The 13576-nt window shown below is 38.2% G+C and overlaps 1 protein-coding gene across 1 annotated transcript; it reads right to left on the reverse strand.

The window, feature by feature from the left end:
- Positions 1–505: 505 nt before the first annotated feature.
- Positions 506–2384, reverse strand: LOC111783622 (exopolygalacturonase-like). Its single transcript, XM_023664540.1, has 4 exons — positions 2238–2384; positions 1855–2154; positions 1101–1619; positions 506–1003 (listed from the first exon to the last, which is right to left on the reverse strand). Exons 1-4 carry the CDS (start codon positions 2382–2384, stop codon positions 758–760), a joined length of 1212 nt encoding a protein of 403 aa, XP_023520308.1. The 3' UTR covers positions 506–757.
- Between the last annotated feature and the right edge of the window lie 11192 nt (positions 2385–13576).

Below are 13576 nucleotides of genomic sequence, written 5' to 3' on the forward strand. Positions count from 1 at the left end.
TAGAGTAAACTCCTAGAACATTTAGCTACTTTTGATATTTAATTTTTCTAGGATTAGCGACATTTTTCGTAGAGCTAAGTACGGTAGAACAGTTAAGAAATGGAGATAAATAGTTAGATAATTTGATATTAAGTGTGAATTCCTAGAATACAGATTAATACATGTCACTTAATTTTCTAATCTAAAACCTAATGTCTTTCAAGACTGATCTAAAAATTGCAACCGAATGTACACCATTGACGAAAAAGATAGATTTAAGGATGCGACTCACTGGATTTTTCCCCTCTAATGTCAATTCTTCTGTCACAATATTGATGGATCAGTGCGATATCCAACGAATATAGTTAGGACATTCGATCTGACTTATCGATTTTGTCTCGAAAATTTCTAATGGTAAATGATTTGTTCAGGGTTACCAATAGAGAGGGGAGTTAGATATTTTTTATGGTTAAAGATTTTGTTTTGTTTTTTAAGTAACTGGTTTTTTTAATAATAGTCCTTACCCTTACATTGTCTTATTCAGAATTCAAATCTAAAACGAAAAAACAAGAGCAAAATCATTTTATTTTATAGCGTCGAGGTACTAAAAACGTTACATTGTTCAGGACACAAGACTTCCTTCAAACATTTAACCATCATATATATTTCGAAAAGTACAACAAAAGAAACTCAAAAGACAGAGAAATTAAAATGGATAGAGCTGTCTTCTTTTAATTAAGGTTATCGGTTAGTTTGAAGTACTATGGCAATCAACAATTCATGGGACAACATAAGGAGATGAACAGATTTTAGGGTTCTGTTTTCCTGAAATGATGGGTCTCACATTCGTGCATTGAGATGTAATAGGACCTTTTATTCCATTGTAAGTGAGGTCAATGTCACCGACTTTTACTTCGTCACATGGTAAGTGACGGCTGCAAATAAGTTTGATTGCCACTGGAGTTGCACAACTTCCTCTAATGTTCTTGAAGCTCACTTTACTAATCTTAATTTTCGAAGGAATCTGAAAATCAAAATGAGACAACAAATTTGTGTAAGTGGTTTATTTGTGAAAGTTATAGTGGCAAAATCAATCAAAGCTTTGAGAATGCGATCAATACCTTCCGATTGCACTGATTCCACGGACAATACTCTTGGTCTATTAGAATAGGGTTGCTAACATTGACCATTATAATGTCCAAAAACTGCATATTGGTGGCGGTGCCGCTAGCAGCAGAAGCTGGCCACGTTTTGATCCTGACACCATTAGTGGTGTTGATCATCGTGCAGTTCTTTACGTTGACACCTTCAACGGGTTCTTCGTTAGTGTATCTTCCAAGACTTCCGATGCTTATGCCATGTCCTGGCCCACATGTCACGTTGGTGATGTTAATTTGTTTGCTTCCATCTCCAAGAGAAATGCAATCATCTCCTGTTGCAATTTTGGACATTGTGATTGCGATCCTATTTGATCGACCGATGTGTATTCCATCAGTGTTGGGGCTGTTTTCTGGTGCAGTTATATTGATATTATGGAACGTGAGGTTGTTGCAGCCGAGGACGTTGATATGGAAGTTCTTGCTATCAAGTGACGTTATTCTCTTCACGATTGAATTGGTGATGAAGTTGAACCTCAGACTCTAAACATTTTGTATAATCAAATAATATTATGTGAGCGTAAGTAATGAAGCCAAAAATTTTAACAGAACCCAATAAAATCGAAAACAATTTCACTTCTTTACATGTTTTTTAAGATTATCCTCTAGAAAATGAAGAACTGTGTACCAAATTATAAATATTAGAAGATTAGAGAAGACATCTAAAAACAACAAGATGCACGAGATTGAGAAGGAAAGCTGAAGGCATATTGCTTACAATGGGGAGTTGGGCACAATTTATGCGTTTATGGCAATCATTCTTTTTCCAAGCTGCCTTTCCTTGGCCATCAAAAACTCCTTCACCCGATAATGTCAATCTATCAATATGTTCAAAAGTAATCCAATTATCTCCCTGAAGGCTTTTTGGTGCCTGCAATGTTCCTCCAAGTTGAAAGTCAATTGGGCTAGTACAAGGTCCTTTAAATATCCCTTCCTTTACTTTAAATATCCCTCTCGGAATAACAATCGCACTAGAACGATTGGACGTGCATGCATCCTTCCATGCATTTGCTAAAGCCTACATGACACAAGTAACAAAAATTAGCAAACAATTGATCAACTCAACTAGTGATAATATTGATGTTCATACTGTATATTTACCTTCGTGATGTCAGTACCAGGCACTATGTTACCATATCTTTTCAAAGGAAAAACAACATCGGCACTAGATTGAGCATCGACGGTAAAATCTAACAATAATAGCATCAAAATTGTAGCAATCAAGAAACTCGATTGGATCGTACTCATGATGCCCTTGCTTTCTTTTTTTTTTTTATGTATATTGCTTGAAAACTAGTGAGAGACAATGATATTTCGTTTTAGATTTGGAACCTTTATGTATTTAATAATGCCAATTGAAGAATAGAAATCAAGTTGGGATGGAACCAACAGAAGTTATGGCTCCATCTCCCTCTCTTAATCCAAACGTAATTGATAACTAAACGTTGTTTATTGTTTCGCTAAGTTGTTCATTAATGGTTGTGTTGCAATATCTCTCTCTCTCTCGCCTCCGAACAGTTGAATCTCAAAGAAACTAGGCATTGGCCAAATCCAACGAAGTACTTTTTCTGGAAGGAAACATAATTTACGGCCACGAATTAATGGTAGCCTTGTACAAATGAAGTTTCTATTACAAGATGGACTTGGAGTATACATTGATTTCAATGTTAGAAAAATTTTATGGGTGGAGGGTAGGAAGAAATTTCAAACTCCGATGAAATATTTTTAGCATACTTTGTGTTTACACAAATGATTATTAAGAAAATTTCAAGAGGTCCCCTAACATAAGATTGCTCCAAACTAAACATGCCTGACTTTTGAATCTTATGACTGAGCCACCAAAAATAGGTAATGTGATTTTTAGGTATACTTTTCATTGTTAGAGGCAATTCAAAACAAGTAAATAATATGACCATATCATTGAAGATGCAAAGGGATTTGTGGTGGCCATCGGGTGCAAAATTTTGATTTGAAAATAATGAAGTGACTGATATTGGAAAGTGATTAGAAGACTTGTGATGGGTAGTTGAACTACCAATTAAGACAATTTATGAATGCCTTATTTTCTTCCATTCATATTTAATAGCATTTATTAATTGTTGTATGAATGCCTTATTTTCTTCGATTTATATTTAATAGCATTTATTAGTGATTTGTAGTTGGTGGCTGAACCTGAACCTTATTATGTTAGGGTTATCTTTTGGGCTTATTTAAAAGCATGTAATATTCATGTTTGGATGAATTGTTAAATACAGACAAAATCTTTGTGTTTTCTTGATACCTTTTGGTGTTATTTTTTTTCAAACCTTGCTTTAGGTTTGATGTTTAAATCGATTCATTGAATTAGTTTTGATCAAGTTAATTNGTGGCAAAAAGTAGAAATTAATATTGACGATTGAATTGTGTTAGAAGAGAAATGGAAAGTGGAGATTAAACAAGAAAATTTTTCAAATTTATTTTTATTATTATTTTTAAATGTAATAAAATAATATAAAAATAATAAAAACTGATGTGAGCAAGCTCAAATGAAAAATTCAGATTTTATTATAAGTATAATAATATAATAATAATAAAAAGTAGTGTGAGTAACGGTTAAATTCAAATTTCAAAATTTATTATAATTATAATAATATAATAATAATAAAAATGATGTCAGTAACCACCCAATTTCAAAATATAATAATATAATAATATAATCATATAATATAGTACTAATAAAAATTGATAAGAGTAATGGTTAGATTTAAATTTATATTATGTATAAATAATTTTATTTAAAAAATATAATAATAAGAAAAACTCAATCATGTGTTACTCTTCCAAAATTATAAGTCTCATACTTTAATTTGTCTATTATTTTTATTTAATTGCAACACATGACGTCGGGTATGTTGTCTCGACTGTAATTTCTTCGCTTTAGCTCTGATTTGAGTGATTGAAATGTCATTGAAATTGTTATTCCCAACCTTATACTATGGACCGTTCAAAATAGTGTGGACAGTTCAAAATACTGAAAATTGTTAATAATTAAAAGTCGGTGTGTTATCATCAAAACATCAATTAATTAATATGAGATTAAAGGCCAAAAAGCAACACCTAGGAGGTACTCAAATATACCAAGATCTAAAGCAACACTTTTGGTGGTGAAGTATGAAGAAAGACGTGATAGAGTTTATTTGCAAGTGCTTAGTATGTCAACAATTAAAAGCTCACAGACAAAAGACCGCAAGGATGTGACAATCCCTAATCCCTAAGTATACTAGAGAGTAAGTGGGAAAACATAGCTATGGACTTCATAGTAGGACCTACCTACAACGCTGAAGGGCTACACTATGATCTGGGTAATTGTCGACAGGTTGACCAAGTCGGCACACATTCTACAAGAAAAAGCAACATATATAGTTGACAACTAGGCGCAATTGTATGTGAAGGAGATAGTAAGGTTGCATGGAGTCCCATTATCGATATTATCGGATCGGGACCCATGCTTTATGTCGGTATTTTGGCACAAACTCCAAAAAGCATTAGGCACTCACCTCGACTTCAGTACTACCTTCCACCCTCAAACAGATGGTCAAATGGAGCGCCTAAATTAAATTGTAGAGGACATGTTACGTGCTTGCGTATTGGATTTTAAAGGAAGTTGGGATTCCAAGTTTCACTTGATGGGATTCTCATACAATAATAGCTTTCAAGCCACTATCGGGATGACACCGTTTAAGGCCTTATTTGAAAAATACTGTAGGTCCCCACTATGCTAGGACGAAGTAGGCGATAAAGAGTTAGGAGGACCCAAACTAGTTCGAGCCACCAATGAGGCCGTCCAGAAAATTTGAGTGAGGATGCATACTGCTCAAAGTAGACAGAAATGCTACGTTGACGTAAGACGTAGGAACTTAGAGTTCGAAATAGGGAACCCAACATTCTCGAAGGTGGCACCCATGAAAGGTGTCTTGAGGTTCGGACGAAAGGGCAAATTAAGTCCTAAATTCATAAGATCTTTCGAGATTCTCAAGCGAATTGGTCCCGTGGCGTATAAGTTTGCCCTACCGCCTTTCCTCTTAAGAGTACACGATGTATTTCATGTGTCAATGCTGAGAAATTACATGACAGATCCTATCCACGTAATAGACTACGAGCCTTTTCAGCTTAACAAAGATTTAAGTTATGAAGAAAAGCCGATAAGAATCCTAGCTCGCGAAGTGAAAGCCCAACGCAACAGAGACATTGCGTTTGTTAAGATTTTGTGGTGAAACCACCACATTGAGGAAGTCACGTGGGAGCGTGAAGACAAAATAAGAGGAAAATACCCTGAATTAGTACAAGAGTTCGAGACTTTTGGGGATGAAAGTTCTTTTTAGGTGTATATAATGTAACGTTCCTTAATTTAAAAAGAAATTTGCGAAGTTGCCAGAAATTTCGTGAAAATTTCGGCGAGGCGCCAAAGTTTTTGCGATCGATGCTGAAACATGACCCTACAAATCCCTCGGATCACCATACGGTCCCACGAACTTCAGCCAACCTTCCGAGGGTCTCGAGTACATGCAACAAAGAACAAAGAGGAAAATCATAGAGAGAGAGAGAGAGAGAAATAAGAACAGAGAGGAAAACCATAGAGAGGTTAAACCCACAAACACGTAACGTAAAACGACCATACACAATGTCGAGATATTTGATCAACGCCATAAAAAGAATCGTCGATGACAGTACATCAATCTAAGGTACGTCTCACGTCCCTTTTGTGTCCATCGTCGTCGATAACGAAGTCGAGAATTCAAGTTTTATTAGACACTGATAGATCGGTGATTTTAGGTGTTTCAAATTGAGATATGTTGAAACAAGTAAAAGAGGCAAAGGAAAACCTTGAGGAGCCTTTGGCTTTTCAATTCTCTTTTGTTGTTGTGTTGTTGTTAAAAAAACATACTCCTCACGAGTATTTATAGTGGAAAAAACGCTAACATGGTATTAGAACCATGCCCTTAACTTAGCCATGTCAATAGAATCCTCACATGTGAACAAAAAAATTGTGAACCTTGAAGGTATAGTCAAAAGTGACTCAATTGTTGAACAAATGATGTACTTTGTTCAAGGGCCTTAGAGAAAAGAGTCGAGTCTCAATTAAGGAGATGTTGTTTGAGGGCTCCATAGGCCTCAGGGGAGGCTCTATAGTATACTTTGTTCGAGGGGAGAATTGTTAAGAGGGTGTCCCATATTAACTAATTAAGGGGATAATCATGAGTTTATTAAGTGAATACATCTACATTGGTACGAGGCCTTCTAGGAAAACCAAAAACAAAACCATGAGAGTTTGTGCTAAAGGTGGACAATATTATACCATTATGGTTCCTAACACTCAGTCCATAGCCCTCCTCCTACCCCTCCTAGGCGGTTGCTCCTGTGGCATAACTCTATCAATGTCGAGAGATAACTCTAAAGCCTCGCCCTAATATGAGTACTGCTCTTGTAAGGATCGGACTGACTCAATGGCTCCAAAAAGATGGATAAAATTTTCGCATAATAAAACAAACGGTATTTAAAATATAACATTCATTATAACAAAATAGGGTTCATACATAAGTAATTAAAACACAACACCATAGTTAAAACACAAAATAAGGAACAAACACAAAACATTTTAAAATAAAATGGTTGAGGACGACAGGTCAGGCTTGTCTATGGCACCTGCTCCAAAGCCCGCTCCTCACCTCGACTAACTCTTTGTTTACCTGAAAAACATGGAAAATAAGGAATGAGTACAAAGACTCGACAAGTAGCATACTTGTAGGCTCTTAATCATGTCCTTGATATGCTAGGGTACCATACTCTTTCTTTTCTTGTTCTTTTTCTTGTTATAAGTACATAGGACCCTTGTTGTGTTCTTGACTTAGGGTTCTTATCATGTTCTTTCTTGAGGACCTTGTTCCTTGGATTCTGAAACCTTGGTTATTCTCTAAGGGCCTTAGTGCTATGGTTCTTGCTTCTTGTCCTTAGAACTTGGATCTTGATCCATGTTCTATCTCTTGATCTTAGTAATTTTTAGGTTCTTGTTTTGTTCTTCGTTCTCTAAGACACACCTCCTAGGATTTACGATACTAGTGATGAACCTGATGGTGTTAATATAACACATGCGGAAGCAATTTGGATCTTAAGCACTCTAAGTACATCAATTATAGTAAATTAGCTAGCATGTTCAAAAGCATTAAAACTTAATGAGTTTGAATACCAACCTTTTATAGTTCAAATTCCTTTTTTCTCACGAACCGGTTTCAAACCACCACTAGTGTCTTCCCTACTATTCTACGGCCTTAGAACGAGATTGTGGAATCCCGTGAGTGACTAAAGTTGTTAGGAATTTAATATATGAAAAGAGAGAGAGTTTTGAGAGAATTTCTCAAAGTTTTTCAAGCATCATTTACATGTACCTTGATCACTCTATTAATAGAGTCATATTTGCATGTTCATGCAAATTTGAGATTACCAAATTTTGACACTCAAAATTCCACTCAAATTTGTGGGATTATGAGGCAAGCATGCAAGTTTGAATTAACCAAATTTTGACACTCAAAATTTCACTCAAATTTGTGGGGTTTATTTGGCAAACATGCAAGTTTGGTCAAACCAAATTTTGACACTCAAAATTTCACTCAAATTTGTTGGGTTTATGTAATACCCGAATTTTTAGATAAATAAATAAAAAATAAAATAAAAATAACAACATAGGGGCAAAAGGGTCATTTTGCCCCTACTCTTATCCAGGGGGTCTAGTTGTTTGGGCTCCGAGAAGAAAGAGAGAGTAAAGAAAAGAAAAAGAGAGAGAGAATGGAGAAAGGAGAAGAAGTTAGGGTTTGGGAGAGAGGAAGAACAAAGATGACAAATCGCCATTGGAGATCGAATCCAAGGCAAGAAACTTCGAAGCAATACTTCTCTCAGGGCTGGAAAATGAGTTCGGGTGGTGGAATCCACTCATTCCGGCAAGAAAATCCGAGAACGGACAAAGTAAGGTTCCGAACTTCTTATTTCGATTTTATCTAGATGTGAGGAGTTTCATGAGCGTTAGATCTGGAGTTTTTGAGGTATGTGACTAACATAAGATTCTCACAGGTTTCNAAAAAATAAAGGAAAAATATATTGTAGAAGTAGAATATGAGATCTACAATTTGCGTGTAGGAACTTTGTTGATATGGATTACGGATTGAAAGATAAGAAAATCGGAAGAAAATAGATCGAAAACGCCAAAAACTCACGCTTCTGGAAAATTTGGAAAAACGCAGGAGGAGAGAGAGGAGGCCTTGCCGCCACGCGTCGGCCGGCGTATGGAGGAGCGCGACAGGACCGACGAGTGACACGTGGCGACCGCGGGTTGGGGAGGCGTTCCCCACTGGCTAGTCGACACGCGTCAGGGCGCAGATTCGGGTCAACCCGAGTCTGATCCGGCGCTCCGCACGCGACCTGGGAACACCGAACCGAACCGGCCGTTGGCCCGTGACTACGCGGGAAGCCGCGCGTGGACACGCGCGCGTAGAAAGCCGAGCGTAAAACACCCTCCAGAGCGCGTACAGGCGCGTAGGTGATCTTTTTCCCTCCGTTTGCTTGTTTTTCGCACCGATTTCAACTCTGATCCTATTTTTATGTGAATTAGGACCTATCANGTCCCCTCATATTTGCTTATGAGGTCGCACCTCACCTCAGGACACTGATTATTTCACTGCATAAGATGGGCAAGCCTTTTATGATGCAGAAAAGAGAGTTGCAGCTTAGATCACTCTCCTTAGAAACCCGAGAAAGACCGTGGCTACCTACCAAGATAAGGATGCGAAAAGAGCCTACAAGTAGGCTGCTTACTGAGCATATTTTTATACTCACCCCTTTCTCCCTTTTTTTTTTCTTCAGGTACCAGTCGATACGGGGAGGAGTTCGAGAGCTGTGCGGTCACAGAGGGGTGTCGTTTTGGAGCGTCAGTCCCTGGTCGGTTTTTTAGAGTCCTTTGTCCGTTTTCATATTTAGAGTCTTTTGTATTTTTCTTCATAATTGTATTTTTCATTTGAAATATTTGATTTTAATTTTGTATTTCATTTTTACATTTGCAATTTCCTTTGTAATATTTTCGAAACAAATCTTCTTTCTCTTTTGTTTTAATTGAATGGTATTTTTATCCTTTTACTTTGCTTTTCTTTTCTTTTATTTTCTTTTTGTTTGTTTTCGATTTCGTCCTTTTAGTCACGATTTCGATTCTTCGAAGCCTCGAAAATCGGGTCGTGACAGATTGGTATTAGAGCAGTCGAGTTTTGATTCTGTAGACTTTTTTCTAGGATAGAGAGTCATACACCTCTGTGACTCAGCTTGACGACATACCTCGCTGCGACCAGGTACGCTGTCTAACCTTGTTTAGTAGGTTATGATATGATGTAATGCCAGTAAGAACTTGATGTATGTTTTGGGTTAACGCTTTAGGGTGTTAAAAGTGAACATTCCCTCTGTATGTTGATGCTAGATTCGAATTATTGTGAGGAGGCCGAGAGGGGTCATGTTTTAGTTTATTGGCCTTAGGAAGACAAAAAGGTGACTCCGCAGAGCGCGTGACGTCCAACCCTTAGAAATGTACATGAGATTTTCTTTTTAAGGCCCAATACGAGATGATATACCTATGACCCAACCTCCCATGACCATAATTCTAGATGTCAAGCATGCCTCCGTGGAGATCACGTAGTAGGCCTAGACAACATAGAGTTGTCTTAACCACATAGTAGACCCAGACAACATCGTTCTTACAAGTAAGGGCAGCCACTGTAGGAATTAAGCACCCCTCAAGCAAACCATTTTCACAGTGAGTTTGGTTAAGTTGGAAGTCGAGAGATAAGATTAACCAACAGAGAGAGCGAAACTATGGGGGCCATGGATTCAAGGTTGGTTGGAGTCTTCGTGATATAAGTTCAGGTTTATGGACTTCCATAAGTGAGATGTGCGCTTTTATGCCACTAATGAGTCATGGGGTGTAGGATATTCCTACTAAAGGATCACCCAATGGATGACAAGTCGCTTTGGACCTTGGTGGAGAGAACCAAGTCCAAAGACAGCACGTGGTTAGCAGAACTATAACATTGTGTTCTAACCTATCCTTTGGTCAGGGCATGTATACTCACAAGGTGAAGGACGTGGAACTGTCAAGGTAGTCCAACGAACCTCAGGGTTGAGAACAGAAAGAAAAGAGGTCAAACTATGTCATGCCTTTACCGTCTGAAGGAAGAAAGTCCAGATGGGCTTTAATAAGAACCAACCCTTGTGTAGGTGATCCGGACTACAAAGAGTAGAACTCCAGTTTCATACACGAGTGTAATGCCAAACTTGTGAAGCATTCTCAGGTAGAGGTAGAACTTCTAAATAACGGAAATTACCTGAAGGATAGTGAGATGGTGACTTGTAAACAGGTAAGGCTAGCAGATACATGATATGTATTAGAGAAGACACTAGACGTGGCACCCTCGAAGTTCGAGGGAGGCTAGCTACCAAACCAGAGTTTTCAGAGAGTTCCCTAGGATCCTGTACAAGAACTTGAAAGGTTCACGTGCTCGAAAAAGAGCCAGTGATGAGATATCACTATGAGAAAATGTGTCTAGCTCAGTCATAAAAGATACGACAGGGGTTAACCTAGGTGAACGTAGAGAACTTATGTAAGGATCTTTACTTCCAAAAGAACCCGTACTTAGCCCAGATGGGTATTAGTACTTAAGCGAGTCACGTTACAGGGCGTCTCGCTGAGCAAAAAGTTGGCTAAATGAGATGAAATTACTAGACCATTTTGGAGAAGTAGTAAAGACCGCCTCGACAAGGTCGGGATATCGCCAGATGAGAACCAAAGGGGAAGACATACTTAAAATAGTCTTTAGAAGCCGCTATGGACATTATGAGTTCATAATGTCTTTTGGTTTAATTTAACGTTTCTGCAGTTTTATGGAACTGACGAACAGAGCGTTTAAGGAATTCCTAGACGTCTTCGTGATTTGTTCGTTGATGACATTCTGGTGTGTNAGGGAAGAAAGTCCAGATGAGCTTTAATAAGAACCAACCCTTGCGTAGGTGATCCGGACTACAAAGAGTAGAACTCCAGTTTCATACACGAGTGTAATGCCAAACTTGTGAAGCATTCTCAGGTAGAGGTAGAACTTCCAAATAACGTGATTTTGGAAATTACCTGAAGGATAGTGAGATGGTGACTTGTAAACAGGTAAGGCTAGCAGATACATGATATGTATTAGAGAAGACACTAGACGTGGCACCCTCGAAGTTCGAGGGAGGCTAGCTACCAAACCAGAGTTTTCAGAGAGTTCCCTAGGATCCTGTACAAGAACTTGAAAGGTTCACGTGCTCGAAAAAGAGCCAGTGATGAGATATCACTATGAGAAAATGTGTCTAGCTCAGTCATAAAAGATACGACGGGGTTAACCTAGGTGAACGTAGAGAACTTATGTAAGGATCTTTACTTCCAAAAGAACCCGTACTTAGCCCAGATGGGTATTAGTACTTAAGCGAGTCACGTTACAGGGCGTCTCGCTGAGCAAAAAGTTGGCTAAATGAGATGAAATTACTAGGCCATTTTGGAGAAGTAGTAAAGACCGCCTCGACAAGGTCGGGATATCGCCAGATGAGAACCAAAGGGGAAGACATACTTAAAATAGTCTTTAGAAGCCGCTATGGACATTATGAGTTCATCATGTCTTTTGGTTTAATTTAACGTTTCTGCAGTTTTATGGAACTGACGAACAGAGCGTTTAAGGAATTCCTAGACATCTTCGTGATTTGTTCGTTGATGACATTCTGGTGTGTTTTAAGTCTGAGGTATAGTATGAGGAACACTTGAGGAATGTTTTAACTCTATTGAGAGCCCACCAGTTGTATGCTAAATTCACGAAGTGCGAATCCTGGTTGTAAGAGGTGGCCTTTCTTGGCCACTTAGTATCCAAGCAGGGGATAACGGTGGACCCCGCTAAGACTGAAGTAATTTTGAAATGGTCTAGACCAACCACTGTCACTGAAGTAAGGAGTGCTCTAGGTCTAGCAGGCTTTTATAAAAGGTTTGAACAAGATTTCCTAAGACCTCAGCAGTGTGACACAGTTGACCAAGAAGGAAAACTCTATGTTTGGACACTAGAGTGTGAACAAAGTTTTCTGAAACTGAGAACGAGGTTGGCCACTGCACCTGTATTTTTAGTGCTTGATGGGTCAGGTGGACTTGTGGTTTACAGCGACGCCTTAGGAAAAAGGGTTAGGGTGTGTACTCATGCAAAAGGGCAAAGTGATAGCCTACGCCTCTAGACAAATGAAAGAGTATGAGCGCGACTACCCCACCCACGGTTTGGAGATAGCAACCGTGGTGTATGCATTGAGAACCTGGCGTCACCACCTGTATGGCAAGAGAGTTCAGGTGTATGCTGACCACAAGAGCCTTAACATATGTTCACACAAAAAGCACTGAACATGAGATAGCGGAGGTGGTTAGAACTAGTTAAGGACTATGATATTGAAATACTTTACCACCTAAGAAAAGCCAATGTAGTGGTAGCCTTGAGTAATAAGACAGCCCGCACATCCGCCCTGAGCACGAGACTGAGGTATCTACAGGNAAGTAATAAGACAGCCCACACATCCACCCTGAGCACGAGACTGAGGTATCTATAGGATGAGATATAAAGGGCTGGAATAGAGGTCTTGGTTAGAGGCGTCACCGCCCAATTAGCGCAACTTTCGGTCCAACCCACCCTCAANCAGTAATATATGGGGTCAACATGAAACTGAGAGACCAGAGGAATACTCAGTTCCTTTGAAGAGGAATTGATGTGGTATGACCGATTATGCGTACCTCGAGATGAGAAGATTCTACAGGAGATGAGAAGAGCCAAGAAGCTACAACAAACCTTGTACACTTATATTCAAGTTATGGTGAGCTTATCAAAGAAAATTCTAGAAGACGTTGGAGACCTCCCTTATATGTTGTGCAAAGTTGAGCTTCAAGAAAGAGATGCATTAAATGCACTTTAAGTTGCATTTAATGAGCTCAGCTGAATTTATGGAACTAGTTCAAGAATGACTAATAAGCACATTTCATACATTGCACTATTTAATTATAATATGAATTTCTTTTTAATTCCAAAATGTGATAGTCTCTAATCAAATAAAAGGAGACTTTATATAGTCTTTACAAATTAACCTATGTGACACATAACTCTAAAATTAAATTGGCTAGTAAATGAGAAATACCCATAACCTCCCTATTAAAATCGCTAGTTAATGGTGAAATATGGTAACCTACTTCGGTTACAATATAACATTAACTTTTATATTAAAAACTAGCTTAAATATCATAAACAAATATTTAAATTATAACTAAATAGTGTAATGAATGAAATGTGCTTATTAGTTATCCTTGGACTAGTTCCATAAATTCA

This window comes from Cucurbita pepo, chromosome LG20, assembly GCF_002806865.2.
Source record: "Cucurbita pepo subsp. pepo cultivar mu-cu-16 chromosome LG20, ASM280686v2, whole genome shotgun sequence".
In the NCBI taxonomy this organism is placed as follows: domain Eukaryota; kingdom Viridiplantae; phylum Streptophyta; class Magnoliopsida; order Cucurbitales; family Cucurbitaceae; genus Cucurbita; species Cucurbita pepo.